At 38.6% G+C, this 15,623-nt stretch overlaps 2 protein-coding genes across 3 annotated transcripts in view; one reads left to right on the plus strand and one right to left on the minus strand.

Moving 5' to 3' along the window:
- smarcal1 (SWI/SNF related, matrix associated, actin dependent regulator of chromatin, subfamily a-like 1) overlaps nt 1-5,089 on the minus strand; it is a 29,550-nt gene extending 24,461 nt beyond the window's left edge. The window contains exons 1-5 of one of the 2 annotated variants that reach the window (XR_010905085.1): nt 4,327-5,089; nt 2,314-2,596; nt 2,156-2,206; nt 1,814-2,074; nt 20-70 (exon numbers count right to left, since the gene is read on the minus strand). Coding sequence is in view for 1 of the 2 variants with exons in the window: in XM_067444609.1 (XP_067300710.1) it covers nt 20-70; nt 1,814-2,074; nt 2,156-2,206; nt 2,314-2,596; nt 4,327-4,560 (880 nt within the window). In the remaining variant the exon portion in view is untranslated. The remainder of the gene's footprint in view (nt 1-19; nt 71-1,813; nt 2,075-2,155; nt 2,207-2,313; nt 2,597-4,326) is intronic. The other variant, XM_067444609.1, reaches the window with a different exon arrangement.
- A 1,619-nt stretch (nt 5,090-6,708) lies between these two features.
- Nucleotides 6,709-15,623, plus strand: part of marchf4b (membrane associated ring-CH-type finger 4b) — a 51,216-nt gene continuing 42,301 nt past the window's right edge. The window contains exon 1 of the mRNA XM_067444618.1: nt 6,709-7,561. Coding sequence (XP_067300719.1) covers nt 7,208-7,561 — 354 coding nt within the window. The 5' untranslated portion in view covers nt 6,709-7,207. The remainder of the gene's footprint in view (nt 7,562-15,623) is intronic.

Below are 15,623 nucleotides of genomic sequence, written 5' to 3' on the forward strand. Positions count from 1 at the left end.
ATCACAATTTAAAACTCACTGAGTTTCCCATAGTCCTCCAGAAGGAAAGTCCACTTCCTGGTCTTCATGTCTAATAATATTCAAACAAAGAATAAAATATGCACATCATACATGCCAAAGCCTCTGGTGCTGTGTGAACATTTTTTACCCAAAAAATACGTTTTTATTTATTTATTTTTACAAAACTTGGTTAAAGCTTCGGCACTTGTTGTGTGAACTAACAAATCATGAAAATTATTTGAAAAGGGTAAATAGTCATGTAGTGTTGTCATGGGTTTTCTACCACATATTTCAGTAAGAAACGTAATTTATGTTATATTAAGCCATACAAATCTTTACAACAGGGGATCCCTTTAAGAATTCTCTCTATTCCTTAGTAAAAGTTGCTCTCAGCAGCTTTGGGAATAGGCTTTGAGAGAAAACTCGTAACTAAGAACTTTTACTGCCATTTAGGAGAACTCTTAGTTCTAAGATAAAATGTTTTGTGAATACAGCCCCTGGTCTCTACTGAGTGGCAGTTTCATTTAGGCTAAATATGTAATCTTAATTCAATTGCATAACGTTTTAATTGTATAAATAGTGGGGAATTAATTGTGCTATAAGAAATTAAATGTTTTCTACCAGACTTCATTTTATAAAGTTGCAAACCTTATAAAATTAAAGCAGCACTTGGTAACTTTTGCTCTCGGGGTCCCCCTACAGTTGGGAAAAAATAATGTACTCAACTACTGTCGTAAGCTCTGTCATCCTACAACAGGGGATGCCATCGCGCGTGCATTTGTTGACATGACAGCCCTGATAGCCCTGAACTAGTGATGCGCGGGTCGTCTCATAACCCGCGGACCCCGTATGTCTGTTTAATGGTCGCGGGTGCGCGGCGGGTTGTAAAAATACAGTGGTGCGGGGCGGGCCAAATAACTTCATAAGAGCGGCCCTGTGGGTTGGTGGAGTACTAACAGTTCCCCTGAACACTGCAGGAGGAGTTCACATGCAGGTGTTCTTCTGGCGGCGCGTGTGAAATGTCTTCATCCCAGGTACAGTCGGTGGCATATGTTTCAGCATGTCATATGAATATAATTTCATGTGTTTTTGTTTTTTTCAAACGCCAAATAATCACGATGCTCACGTTTACAAGCCAGCGTCATTATAGTAGTCTATTGGTTAGCGTTTTACAGAATCTATATGATACTTCAGTTCAATGTTTGAGTGGTCGGTAATCACCATAACAAGCAGGACAGCATCGGTCGGGCACGCCTCCTTCAGCTCACGCCGACGAGCAAACGCTGGTCACATGTTGATCCTCATCCTGCCTTTAATCCCATCACTTTTTCGTTTCCTCTTATTGCTTTCCTCCAACAAAACCTTTTCTTTCTTATTTGTCTCTGCTGCTTCGGACATGACTATATTATCCGACGAACAAAGTTGGGCTCGCACGTCCGAATTTAAGGAAGTGTGTGTGTTGGTGGAAGTGACGTATATGCCGTAAAGCAGTCAAATTTTGTAGTTCTTTTTGTTCTCGGGTTACTACCCGAAACCCGAAGTTTAAAAGTACGATTATAAACGATACAGACCCCGTCAGGCTATGGCAGACGTGTCGTTCAACCTATTGTAAGTCGATGTATCATCACAAGAGTCTTGAAAATATATTATGAAGGTTGAAAAGTTACCTAGTGCAGCATTAACTGAAAAAAACAAACACTCTTATATTTTTTATGTTTACTAACTATTTATTGAAAAGGAAAAATCATGGACTTTGTATTCATGTAAAGTGACTTCTCCTTACTTTTTTTGGCAATACATTTATCACACTCACCGTAACATTTGGACGGCATTTGCTTGAAGATTCCAATAACATCAGCCTGGTATCCAATATCGACTTCCAGCCGAGAGCGAGACACTAAAATGCACTTCCCCTTTATCGTGGCACCTGGTTTCTGCCAACCCTGACAGAGTCGCATCAGAGCTGCCAGGGCTGCTGCATCCTTTGGACGACTGGTGGACGCTGAAATATTCAGCCCTTCCATCCCAGCCAGAGGTTTGAGAGAGACGGAGGGGAAACTCAACGCCTGCTCCACTGAAACACAAAAAAAACAGATGGATTTTAACAGATAATAGATGTACTCAAATATGGCACGTAACGCTCATGAAGACGTACTCAGCATCTGGTAGTCCTCAAGACTGAAGTTCCACATTTTTGTAGCAGGATCTGTGACATAAGAGAAATGACAAATGCGTAACTATAATAGGACATCAACCATTCCTGTAAGATGAATTAGCATACATATGCACGCTTTATCCGTCGCCTGTACTCACCGTAGTTCTTAGAGGGAATGCTTTTGAATACAGTGATGAGGTCTGCATGGTAGCCGACCTCCACTCGGAAGCGATTTTCTGTGTGTGATACGCATCTCCCTTTTACGGACACCGCCGGCTTCTTTGCAGGGATATTTACTTCTGCTTCAGGGAGTTTAGATGGTCGCTTTTCCCCTGTGGCTGGTTTGCCTACATTTCCATAAAAGCTACAAGTTGGAGTAGCGGTGTTGGAAGTTAGAGGTGCCGTCTTTGTACAGGGACCCTTTAAGTCTAAGGGCTGAGCCTGCAAAAATGAGACACACACACACACACAGTAATATTGTGAAATATTTTTATGATTTAAATTAACTGGTTTCTGTTGAATATTTTAAAATGTAATTATAATAATGTAAAATGTCATTTATTCTGGTGATCAAAGCTGAATTTTCAGCAACATTACTACAGTCTTTAGCATCACATGATCTTTCAGTAATCATTCTAAGATCATTTCTTATTACTATTAATGTTGAAAACATTTTAGCCAAATGTATTTAATTTTTTTGGAAACTTTGAAGCGCTGCCGAGCAAAAGTTTGGGGCAAGTAAGATAAAAAAAAGGGAAAAATGAATGTTTCCAAACTTTTGACCAATACTGTAATTATAAAGGTTTTTAAAATAAACTCTACAGCCAAATTATAATTTTGATAATTCAGGCCTTGGAATTTCATGTATCATGTATATATCATACGTATACTATATTGTATATTATGTTAATAATGTAATATAGTATTTTTCACACTTTTCTACCTGGTTATTGATTATTCATATAAACTTTACAAGTAAATGGGGTGTAACAATATATTGTCACAATATATCGCGATACAAAAATGCAAGAATATGTATCGTGATTCATGAATAGTGAAATATGACAATTACTATGTGAGAAAAAAATTTAAGTTTACAATTTCAGAGTTTTAGTGTCAGTAGTACATTAAACTACTATATATAATCCTGAATATAATGTATAATAATGCACTGGGGGAATATTTGTGGGTCGTGATAATGCCAAATATCTTTTGTTACCAGTAAAAAGTGGACCACATTAGTTTAAACATATCTAGTCAGTGACCGAGTGCAATCATATTCATCTAAAATAATTCTGTATTTTCATAATCATGAATATTTTTAATCTGGTGTCTCCGTTGTCCTGTTGATTGGGTTACAACACCAGGTCTAAGTCTTAATCTATAAAAAAGCTATTAATTTCCATCCCCAATGAAATACCAAATTGAGCATTTTAATCAACAGTACATTTTTTGTAAAATATTATGTATCAGTAAATATTATGTCTTGGGAGAATCAAAAGTATCGTGACATGTATCAAATTGTGACATGAGGGTGTCCTTACACCCCTATAATTTAATACAGGTTATTGTCTATTAAAAATTATGCATCATTAATATTAATTTAAAAAAATGTGTAACACTTTGATGTTTAAAAGACCATCAAAATAAAGTGAAACCGGCATTTTTTGTTGTTCTAATCAAGTAGAATTATGTCTAGTAGTGTTGCTAGTAGAATAAAATTTGTGGTTGTTGGTAGTCAGTTGATTAATGATTGATAGATAAATCAGAAAGGCTCCTAAATTGGCTCATATTTTACTTTTCTTAAAGGGATAGTTTACTCAAAAATTTAATTTCTGTCATCATTTACTAACCCTCCAAACTTGTATGAACAACTTACTTCTGCTGAACACAAAAGATTATATAAGATGATATAAAGAGGGGGGGGGGGATTTCCATATGATATAAGATGAAATATAAGGGGGGATATCTCCCCACCCCCCTATTATGGAAGTCTATCAAATGTTTGGTTACCAAAATTCTGTCGAAATTTTGTGTGAGTAAATAATGACAGAATTTGTATTTTTTTGATGACAAATAATTGCCATCAGCTCTGCACATTGACTATCTGAAACTTAAGTATAAAAATGAACTATTATCAGTCGTTTCTGACTTCAGAGATGTGTGCCCACCTGTCGTCCAGCATGAGCAGGTGCCCCTGGATGTGCCCGATCAGATGCACACTGCTGGCTGTTCTTTGCTGGGCATCCTGTGGCCGCTGGCTCTACAGAGAGGGGCTGTATGTGCTGGTTTTGGGCAGATCCAGGGGTCAGTTGAGCCTGTCTTTCGGCTCTCCTGGCCAGTGCGCGTTGTCTGTTTTCTTCTATCCTCCTCTGCTGTTCTGGAGTCAGACTCACAGACATCATTACAACTGAGCCTCACAAGCTTATGAGTCTCTTCTTAAAACGTACAGCCGCTAAACTCACACATGTCGTATTTTAAACGTTCACATATACATATATTATATTTAAAGAGATATTCCCAGCTCTAATATTCTAAGTCTGCTAGCGATCTTGTTTACATTTTAGCCTTCGGTCAATGCTGTCAAAGTTCCGAGCATAAAGTGTTTAACACTGTCAAATCAACTTGATTCAAACAAACTTGAGTCGTATAATGTTTAATTGTTTGAATAATCTAAATGAACGCGAGAAAATTGTGTTAATATTTATTAGTTTTAGAGATAAACTTTACCATCTACTTCAAACGACGCGGTGAAGAGGAAATGACGGAAAGACGTCATATAACGTCCGCGCTGCTGCTGGTCGCACTGTGATGGACGCAAGCGATGTCCAATGGGGAGGCCAGATGGGCGGGGCTAAGGGTCAACATAATAACATTCTTGTTAAATGCGCTTTACAATGAAAAAGAAGTGAAATTAAACTATTTTGCTACCGCTGCTTAGAGAAACATGTTAATTAAATTTTATAATCCAGGGCTAGTTGTCACAAAAACTACATTAATATGTTTAAGGGTAATACAATTTTTGGCCACTGCAATGACTGGGTGAAAGTGTCCCAAATAACTAAGTGTCCCATATAAGGTTGTTTGTTTTTTTTTGTTTTTTTTTAAAGATCAGTATATTTTTTAAGGTTTTACATTTATTTTAAATATAAGAGTATTTTTTAAAGGTTTTATTTTTATTTGGATGGATGGATGGACTGATGCTAAATAGATGGATGGATTGATGAATGGATGGATGGATGGATTGTAAATAGATGGATGGATGGTAAATAGACTGATGGATAGATGGATGGGCAGTTGGATAGATGGATGGATGGGCAGTTAGATGGATGGATGGATGGATGGATGGATGGATGGATGGAAGGATGGGCAGTTAGATGGATGGAAGGATGGATGAATGGATGGATAGAAGGACGGGCAGTTAGATGGATGGATGGATGGATGGATGGATGGATGGATGGATGGATGGATGGATGGATGGAAGGACGGGCAGTTAGATGGATGGATGGATGGATGGATGGATGGATGGATGGATGGATGGATGGATGGATGGATGGAAGGACGGGCAGTTAGATGGATGGATGGATGGATGGCAGTTGGATGGATGGATGGATGGATGGATGGATGGATGGATGGGCACTTAGATGGATGGATGGATGGGCACTTAGATGAATGGATGGATGGAATGACGGGCAGTTAGATGAATGGATGGATGGATGGATGGATGGATGGATGGAAGGACGGGCAGTTACATGGATGGATGGATGGATGGATGGATGGATGGCAGTTGGATGGATGGATGGATGACAGTTAGATGGATGGATGGATGGATGGACGAGCATTTAGATGAATGGATGAATGGATGGACGGGCAGTTAGATGAATGGATGGATGGATGGATGGCAGTTGGATGGATGGCAGTTGGATGGATGGATGACAGTTAGATGGATGGATGGATGGACGGGCAGTTAGATGAATGGATGGATGGATGGACGAACAGTTAGATGAATGGATGGATGGATGGATGGATGACAGTTAGATGGATGGATGGATGGACGGGCAGTTAGATGGATGGATGGATGGACGGACGGGCAGTTAGATGGATGGATTGATGGTAAATAGATAGATGGATGGATGGATAATAGACGGATGGATGAATGGATGGATGGGCAGTTGGATGGATGGAAGTTAGATGGATGGATGGTTTATAGACGGATGGCTGGATGAATGAATGACAAAATGATTCATGAAACAGAAAAGGTAACACAAAAAATGTTTCACAAACAGACTTTTCAGCAATAGATTTGATGAGTTCTCTGATGTTTTGTGTAGTTTGTTTTTCTCTGAAGCATCTCTTCTGCTGGATGGACACAAAATTAATATCAACATCAAGTCGACTACAACTTTAGCACCTGTTTTTCTATATTTTCCATCTTGTCGAAATAATTTAATTACAGAGTTTAAAAAAAACAGACGGGCAACTTCATCATCATCATCATCGTCACTTTCCCTCCTCCCGCATCATCCGCGCGCGTGACGTGTGCTCGGGAGCTGTCCCGGGAATCTCAGTGCTGAAACCGCATCAGCCACACCGACACCGAGCAGAGGACAGCTCGCGGATTACACATCACCGAACGATGGCATGAGCTCGAGACGACGGCACAATAGCAGAGCTGCAAACATCACCACGCGTCGCTTTAACCTGAATGAGGAATGCTTATGAAGATCTTTTACTTTGCTGGAGGAAATACCGATAAGAAAGCCAATGGAATAAACCGAGCATATGGCTTCTGACACCTGTTTACTGCCTTTCTATTGTTTTTTACCCAATGCATGACGAAATATAGATCAGTGACTGATAATGCACTTATTGATCACTTTATAACTTCTCACTTGCATGCTATTTTAAAAAGTGCAATGGACAGTTTTCGACTGTAAGGCTCCGAGCTCTCAATTTTTAGTGTTTTGTGGAATACCATGGCTTATATTCACTCCTCGCAGTCTGAACTCGAAGGGAACCTGCAATAGTTGGTCTGGATTCTCCTGTTTTTGGATGCTGCGCGGTCACGGCATGCTGAAGAGCCGCTGTTGCGTTCTCTTCAGTGACCTCAAGGTGTTTCTGCTCGGGCCACAGGATCACACAAGCCCCATGAGCGGACAAACGGCCAGAGTCAGCCCGTATGCCTCAGAGAACAACAATACCTTACGAGCCCACCGGCTCCGCGACTGGAGTACCCCGTCCACAGAGGACGCCGGCGGGCCGGAGGCAGCCGCGGACGGGTCCGGGTGGACGGGTGCCGCGGTGGCGGAGGAGTTCTCCAAGGACCGGAGGGACGACCGCTTCTCCTTCATCAGCTATGCAGAAGGAACCCCGGTGTGCAGGATATGCTTCCAAGGGCCGGAACAGGTACAAACAAATATATACTCTAAAAAATGCTGGATTAAGCAGCATTTAACCCAGCCGCTGGGTTAAAACAACCCAATTGCTGGGTTAGTTCATTTTCAACCCAACTTGGGTTGTTTTTAACCCAGCATTTTTTATAGAGTATGCATGACAAACGATGATTGAGCCGAGTCATTTAACCATACGGAAAAGTTTGAGTTTTATGTGGTTGCACTATTGACAAATTTATCAATATCATGCTCAAGTATACACTCTAAAAAATGCTGGGTTAAAAACAACCCAAGTTGGGTTGAAAATGGACAAACCCAGAAATTGGGTTGTTTGAACCTAGTGAATAGACCCATTTAAACAACCCAATTTCTGGTTTGTCCATTTTCAACCCAACCTTTCATTTTTAGAGTGTATGTTTATTTTACTACTAGATAAGATAGGGTAACACTTAACCGTATAATGCAAAAAAGTGCTTAGTAAAGCATCTCATGAATACCTGTAACCACAGTTATAATACCTATTCATTGTTACACCTTTAGAAAGTATAATGCATTAAAACACGGGACAAACAACCGATTTCAGAGGTAACAGGGAATCTGTAAATATTACAATGCATGTATTATAATGCATAATAATATACTAATGATATAATAATATTATAACACAATGCATTCTAAAAGTGTTTTGCAATGCATTGTATGATTTTGTGAAAAAATGTAACTACATAATATAATACATACCTATTCATTGTTACACCTTTAGAAAGTATAATGCATTTTAAAACACGGGACAAACAACCGATGTAACCTGGAATTTGCATGGTATTATAATGCATAATATTATTGTAATGCATGTAACTTTGGTTAAAATGATTTATGATAAGATACATTTTAGTTTTATATGTTTGCACAAAACTGATTTATCAATATCAGCAATCAGTCTAATATAACTGCTCATTTCACTACTAGCCTAATTCAAATGTTACATTAGGACTCTGTGCAGTCTCTAATACTACATAACCAAGAAAAAAACAATACATTTTCAGTGGGTTTTTAGATTAGCACGTTTCCATTTTTGAGGAAAATTAAGTATGTGGATAATATAATCTGAAAAGACTCTACAATTTAAATTACACGGTCAAACCTTGTGTGAATTTTGTAAAAGAAAGGTCTAAATTCCCAGACTAAAATGCATGTTTGAGCTGTTTTAGCTGGATGCATCTTGCACTAAAATATCTTTAAATATTGTTTTGCCTCAAGATACATGAATTTTAAGGCACATTTCTAAACGATATATGCATGTGAACAGTTGTCAGATGACGATAAGAAAATACTGGAATTCAAAACAGATCTGTAAACACACACAGAAATCAGTATCCATTACCAACAACTATTTAAAGTCCATATACACTCCCATGAGACTACCTAATTAAATATTCATGAGGAAGCGCCAATGGCCACTCCCCCAAGAGACAATGCACAGATGTGCAGACAGAACTTCAGATGAAACTTCTCAGCTTTTACGATGCACTTTAGCTATTTGACATAAGTTTGTTCAAAACACAGTAAATTCACATATTATTATTTATTAATATGAAAAACATATTTAAAATTTATCAGAGCAAGATTCAAAACATTAAAAATCAGGATAGCCATTCTCATACTCGATTCATCAATGATTTAATGATTCTTTATTTTTATTTTACAACTTATAACTTTATATAAGTCATAGAGATTTGTAAAAATGTCATGGAATTTTTTTAGCTGAAATAGCTGAGCATAACTACAAAAATTCTTATTCACAGACCGTCCCTGATTTTTGAATGTTTTATTAATTTCCATTACCGCTGATATTTCTGGGCAGCCGTGTTTGAATTAACCTCATGATTGTAATGTCAGGGCCCTGCAGTCGCCAGAGGAGTATTTACTTTTCTTAATGCTTCTTGTTTTAGTGGGAAAACTGTAGCTCAGAGCAGGCCTCATGAATTATTCATGATATGCAAATCGTTTCCACTTCAAAAACCTCTGCACCGTCTTCACCCAAAGGGAAGGTGATTCACCAGAATTTACAACAGCACAACATTTATTTCACACTTGTTTCACTGATACATTTAAGATCGTGCCAAGTCAGAGTACATGAAAAACTAGAGGAGTGAGGCGAGTGTTGAAGGAACTGCCGTGTTACCTGAGATGAGCATCACCTGTGCTGAAAGAAGGAAACCAGAGCCGAGTCAGCAGAGACGGATCCATTACTCGATCCTGAGAGGAGCCAAAACACTTCAAACGGTTAAAGGGGACACGCGACTATCATATAGAAGATAGAAACTTTATATGATGCATTTTGTAATGCATTGATCTAATGTATGAATAATTGTAACGTAACATACATTATAATATTAATTGTTTCACATTTAGAAAGTACAATGCATTAAAGGGCAAAGAACCAATTTAAGATGTAACAAGGAATATTATAATGCATAGTTTTTGTTGGTTTAACTTTAAAAAGTAAGTAACCTTGTTGCCTTAAAATTTTGAGTTTATTGAAATTAAAAATTTGAGTTGATACAATGAAGGAAATTTGTTTAATAAATAGAAACTCAAAATATTATTGTATCTGAACCACATAAAAAATTTGATAAATCATGGAAATAGCACTATTTGGCATGTTTCACTGCGTCATCACAAATAAAACACACACAATTACCCAATATGCTTACAAAATCTTTTAATAATATTTTAATAAAGGTTGTCGAATCTCAAAAAATGTTGTATTAACTCAAAATTTTAATTTCAATGAACTCAAAATTTTAAGGCAACCAGGTAACTTTTTTTCTAAATAATCTTTTACAGTGTATTATTATAATGCATGTAACTTTGATTACACTTATTCATAAAAAGATATACAGTAATGCATTATAATGGACTACCTATAATGCATTATAACAGTGTTTTGTAATGCATTGTATGATCTCATGAAAATGTTTTAACTAGTTATAATATATATATATATATATATATATATATATATATATATATATATATATATATATATATATATATATATACACACACACACACACACATTGTTACACCTTTAGAAAGTATAATGCATTATATTACATTTATTATTATGCATAATGTATGTTGATTAAAATTATTTATGAAAAGACAATGCATTATAATGGGCATTATGAATACCTATAATGCATTATACATAAAGGCTTAATTTTATAAATCATCAGTTATTTAATTCATTAGTTTCATATCTGGTCATATCTGTTGACTAAAACTGTGCGTTTTTTGTTAGCTTTGTGTTTTCTGAAAATCTTCATTTGAATAGGCTTTCCACTGTGACAACATGCCCCCCTACAGAGGCATTGTGTCACAAAAGGTTGGTGTGTGTTAAATGAATGGTATGGACAGTGACGGTGGAAATGTGCCGTAGTTTAGGCTCATTTCATAAAAGGAGCAGCATCTGTTTACAGCGTTTATGAATCAGAGGAAGTTCCTCCGAGGCGCTCAGTGTTTTTATGAACCGCTCCATAAGGACACAATTTGAATTCAGATCTTAACAAACCCATTGTGCTCATGCGATTCTCCGATTACAGCCCAAAGCGAGTGGCAGGAGGTCTTTGAGAAGCTTTGCTGTGAGGGAATGATCTCAGACGATGGTTTCAGGGATCGGATCGTCTCTCTTGTGCTGTTTTGTGTGTGGAGATGAAGCAGAACTGATGTCTTACAGATACTGCATGATGGAAAGACATGTCTGGATGAAGGGCAGCGCTTTGATTTTCTGTCTTTTATCATGTGTGTTTTTCTGCTGATTCAGCGCTGGAGTTCATTGGGCCGCTGATATGCTTTGAAAAGACACCCTGTTTAAATGCGTAATCGTGCTCGCTAATGTACATCCTTCATACGGCTTTGACTGGTGTATAGTTTCAAAATGTAATGATTGTTCGTGTCGCATTATCCAGACATCTTTATCTTCACAAATGCATCTGGACTAGATCTGAAAAGAGCAAGAACTGAGTTCTGGGTTCAGTGCAAGTTCAGCTCGAAAGCATTTGGAATAGAAATATACGGTTTCAAAAGACTTTAACGTCATACTGCAAGTGTTCACATTATTACTGACCTATGTTGCTGTTTTTTACCTCAAACCTCAGTGTCATGATCACATAATGCTGGTAAAGCCAGTACCTTTCACAATATGCATGAGGATGATTTATCAAAGTTTACATGAAAACAGTTACACTTTATTTTAAGGTGTTATTGTTACACTGTAATTACATTTAAGTATTAAGTAATATTAAGTGAATATACTTACTATAGGGTTAGGATTTGGTTGAGGGTTAGTTGCATTTAATTATGCTTAATTTTTAGTTATTACTTAAGTACTTAACACTGTAAAATAAAGTATTACCAAAAACATTTTTTAAGTTTTTCTACTTTAATCAAATGTGTTACTTTACAATAAGGTTACATTAGTTACAATAAGGTTACATAGCATTAATTAATCATATTTCTTGAGCTAACACGAACCGACAATGAACAGTTGTATTTTTATTAACTAACATTAGCAAAGACTAATAAATACTGTAACCAATGTTAAAGATACACTATGCAACTTTTTTTTGTTCAAACATTAACAGAATTGAAATAATGACAAAACATCATCTTGTTTTACTCTGATTCACTATGGTAAGCCTGTTATAATTGTCTATATTTTAAACTGGGTGCCTGCGTTTCAGTCAAAAAAGGTAATGCCCTTCTCACTTCCGGGATAATGGAAGCCCATTTTCGCCACAATTGAGTAAAAAAATATGATACTTCAAAGCTACACTAAAGCCCCTTTCACACTGCACGTCGGACCCGCAATATTCCCGCAACATTGCCAGGTCGCCTTCTGTGTGAAAGCAACCACGTCCCGGAATTGATTACCGAATTGAACCCGGGTCGGGGACCGAGTAACATTGCGGGATTCGACCCGGGACGAGCGCTGTGTGAACAAAAGCCAAAACTAATGCCGCAACGTGTACGTAGTTATCGTGCGACTCCTAGAGCTTGTTTTTTCAATAATACAACCCTGCAGTGCCAGAAGAGCTAGTCGGTGTTTTAAACGCAGAGAGTGTTCGTATACAAAAGAAACTAAAATTAAACAAGCAGAAATGTGTGCAAACTGGACACAAGTCGAGACCACGGAGCTCCTTACTATCCGCGCTGAAGCTGAGATCGCTCGCCGTTATACGTCACATCCGGATGTCACGCGTCAACTCGACCCGGGACCGTTACGGGTTGTGTGTGAAAGTGCACATATTACGGTATTTTGCTGGTAGTGTGAATGGACCAAATCTAGCGGCCCGGGAACAAATGCCGGGTCACATTATCCGTGTATTTGCTGGAATCGCAGTGTGAAAGGGGCTTATGTAACTTTTCCGTCCATTAGAGGGCATCTATTCAAAACAAAGGCGTAATTTGAGGACACCAGGTTTGAGCTCAGAATCTTGGGACGTGTTCTTCAACTCACAGCCGGTGGGAAAGAATCGGGATAGGACTTGAGCAGCAAACATTTTCATGGATGTGATTATTAACGTTACTGTAGTGTGAAGCAGAGCTGGAGCGAGTGTTGAGGAGCTGAGTGAGGTCGCTGGAGCGATTGTTAATGAGAAGAACCCAACACTCCCCTCACAAGCAGCGGAACTTTTATTATGCCACAGTCGCCGGCGCCATTTCCGCTTTTCCGGTCAAGAGTGTGAGGTAACGCAGTGAGAGTAAAGTGTTTCTGCAGAATAAAACCGGAAACCGAGGTTAACGCAGATGAGACCCAATTAACAGGCGACTCCCTCAGATGTCCCGGCTCCTTGGGTAAAATAGCAATTTTCTCACAATTTACAAATACTTGGAAACATTTGATATATTGTAAGAACTCAACTGAACAAAATATATCACACTGGCCTGGTGGTTTTAAGATATTTTACTGAACAATTCTACATAGTGCACCTTTAAGTCATAATAATGAGAAACTGTCATCACGACACATTGTGCGCTTACGAGAAAGTTTCTCACTATTACGAGATGTTAAGTCATTATTGTGAGAAAGAAATCATTTTTCTTACTCAATTGTGTCGAAACAGGCTTCCATAGTGAAAAGCCCAAAGCCTGAAAAACGCTTACCGTGGCTTAATACTTAGCGTTTTCTATGCAAGGAAAACACTCAACGGGTAATTAAATGTGTTGCGTACATATTTTAGGCTCATCTGCTTTTCTGTACATAAGCTTTATTAGTATGGTGTTTACGGAGTTTGGTTTGTTGATTAAGCACCATTAAGTGTTTTTTCACATTAGTCCTCAGATATACATCACTTTTTGCATTGCACGAGCGCCCACAACTGGACCGTGATCACTGGAATGCAATGGAGCTGATTTATGTTTTTTTCCTTATGAATTTGTTTTATGCACTATTCTATATGCCTATAGCTATGCTTGGGCTGTTGGAGAAAACATAAAAAGATTACACAAGCAAAAATAATACAGTACAGTAAACTATAAAGGCGATGATACATGGGGCAACTTTTTTGAGCAATGTTGTCAGGCAGTTTTGCAGAGCGATTTCCTATTGAGAATGGGCAACAAATACTGGATACTTTAGATCGGTCATGGGTCCTGTGTCTCACTTGGTTGCCAGTTGAAGCCAACAATGCTCAAAAAGTTGCCCTATATATCATCACCTTAACAATCAGCTTACGGTAGCCACAAGTATTATGTTAAATGTCCCCATAAATCCTGTATCATACACTAGAGAGGGGTGGGGGTAAATTAAGCACATCACAATAGTGTTGCAGTAGTCTATGGACCTGTCTGATGTATACTGTACATATTTAGTAGACTCGTTCTCTCTGCCAAAATTGAGGGATCGAGGGTCTGTCCAAATAAACTTCCCTCGCCCGCTTGACAAAGCTGAACACACTTCAAAATGGCGGCGAGGATTTCCCTGAGAGGGGAAGTTTGTGAGTGTATGGCCCTGTCCCAAATGGCACCCTAAACACTCGCTGTCTTTCGTGACGTAACGGCGTTTTGACTGCGGGGAAGTCTGAGGTGGAGTTCGCTTCAGTGCGGGCTCTGTAAAATTGTGCATGGAGGGCGCATATTGACCGCAAAGAGGGTGCATGCGAGGACCCTCCTGAGACCTAAAATAACAAATGGGGCACCCTACGGTCTCATTGATTTGATGGATACGCGCACATGGCAGCCATTGTAAGCTCACAAGACCAAAAGTGCATATGAAGTGTGCCTTTTGGGACAGGCCCTATGTCTAAAAGTTGAGTTAAAAGCAGCCTTGTGTTGTGTTTGAAATCTCCCCCTATACCCTCATTCACTATTCCCTTCATTAATCCACTAATATAGTCCACTTCTAGGAGTGAATGAAAACGAGGAAGGGCTGCTGCTTTTGCATAGTTTCTCCTTGCTGTTTAATAATCATTTGACAATTTGACACAGCAGTTCCAGTAGTAATAAAAAGATTTATCTTCAAACTAGCATGTATAAACCATAATTAAACAATTTAATAATCAATTAAGAAGGCATTTATACCTATACGCTGTAGCCACATTGGACCAGCGGTTTGGAAAATGGACGGATGATTCATCATCTTCTGGTCAGATGCAGGAATTAATTTTGGTGACTCTTACAGCGCATTACCGAGTGTGTACATTTAGGGGTGACCCCTAATAGTCGAAGATTCGATGCATCGATATGCAGGACCGGATTCGACTAATCTCATGGTCGTATCTTCTCGGGTGTTATGAAACGAGGATCAGTCCATTTTGGCAATATGGGGGTGCTCAATATTAGTGTTATAGACGTGTCGCGGCGCTGAGCGATCGCCCCTTTAAGGGCACTGAGCTTCACACCGGCCGCGCCGTGCCTTTAAAATTCGAACACATATACACCGACGGTGGTATTCGACGCCTGTCCGCGACGATTACATTTATATTTCCCTCAAATCGTGAATGTACATACTGATTTCACCCTGTGCTACAAGATACACTCATCGTGCAGCTCTTCTGTCAGAAGTCGAT

The sequence above is a fragment of the Pseudorasbora parva genome, chromosome 5 (assembly GCF_024679245.1).
Source record: "Pseudorasbora parva isolate DD20220531a chromosome 5, ASM2467924v1, whole genome shotgun sequence".
Taxonomy (NCBI): domain Eukaryota; kingdom Metazoa; phylum Chordata; class Actinopteri; order Cypriniformes; family Gobionidae; genus Pseudorasbora; species Pseudorasbora parva.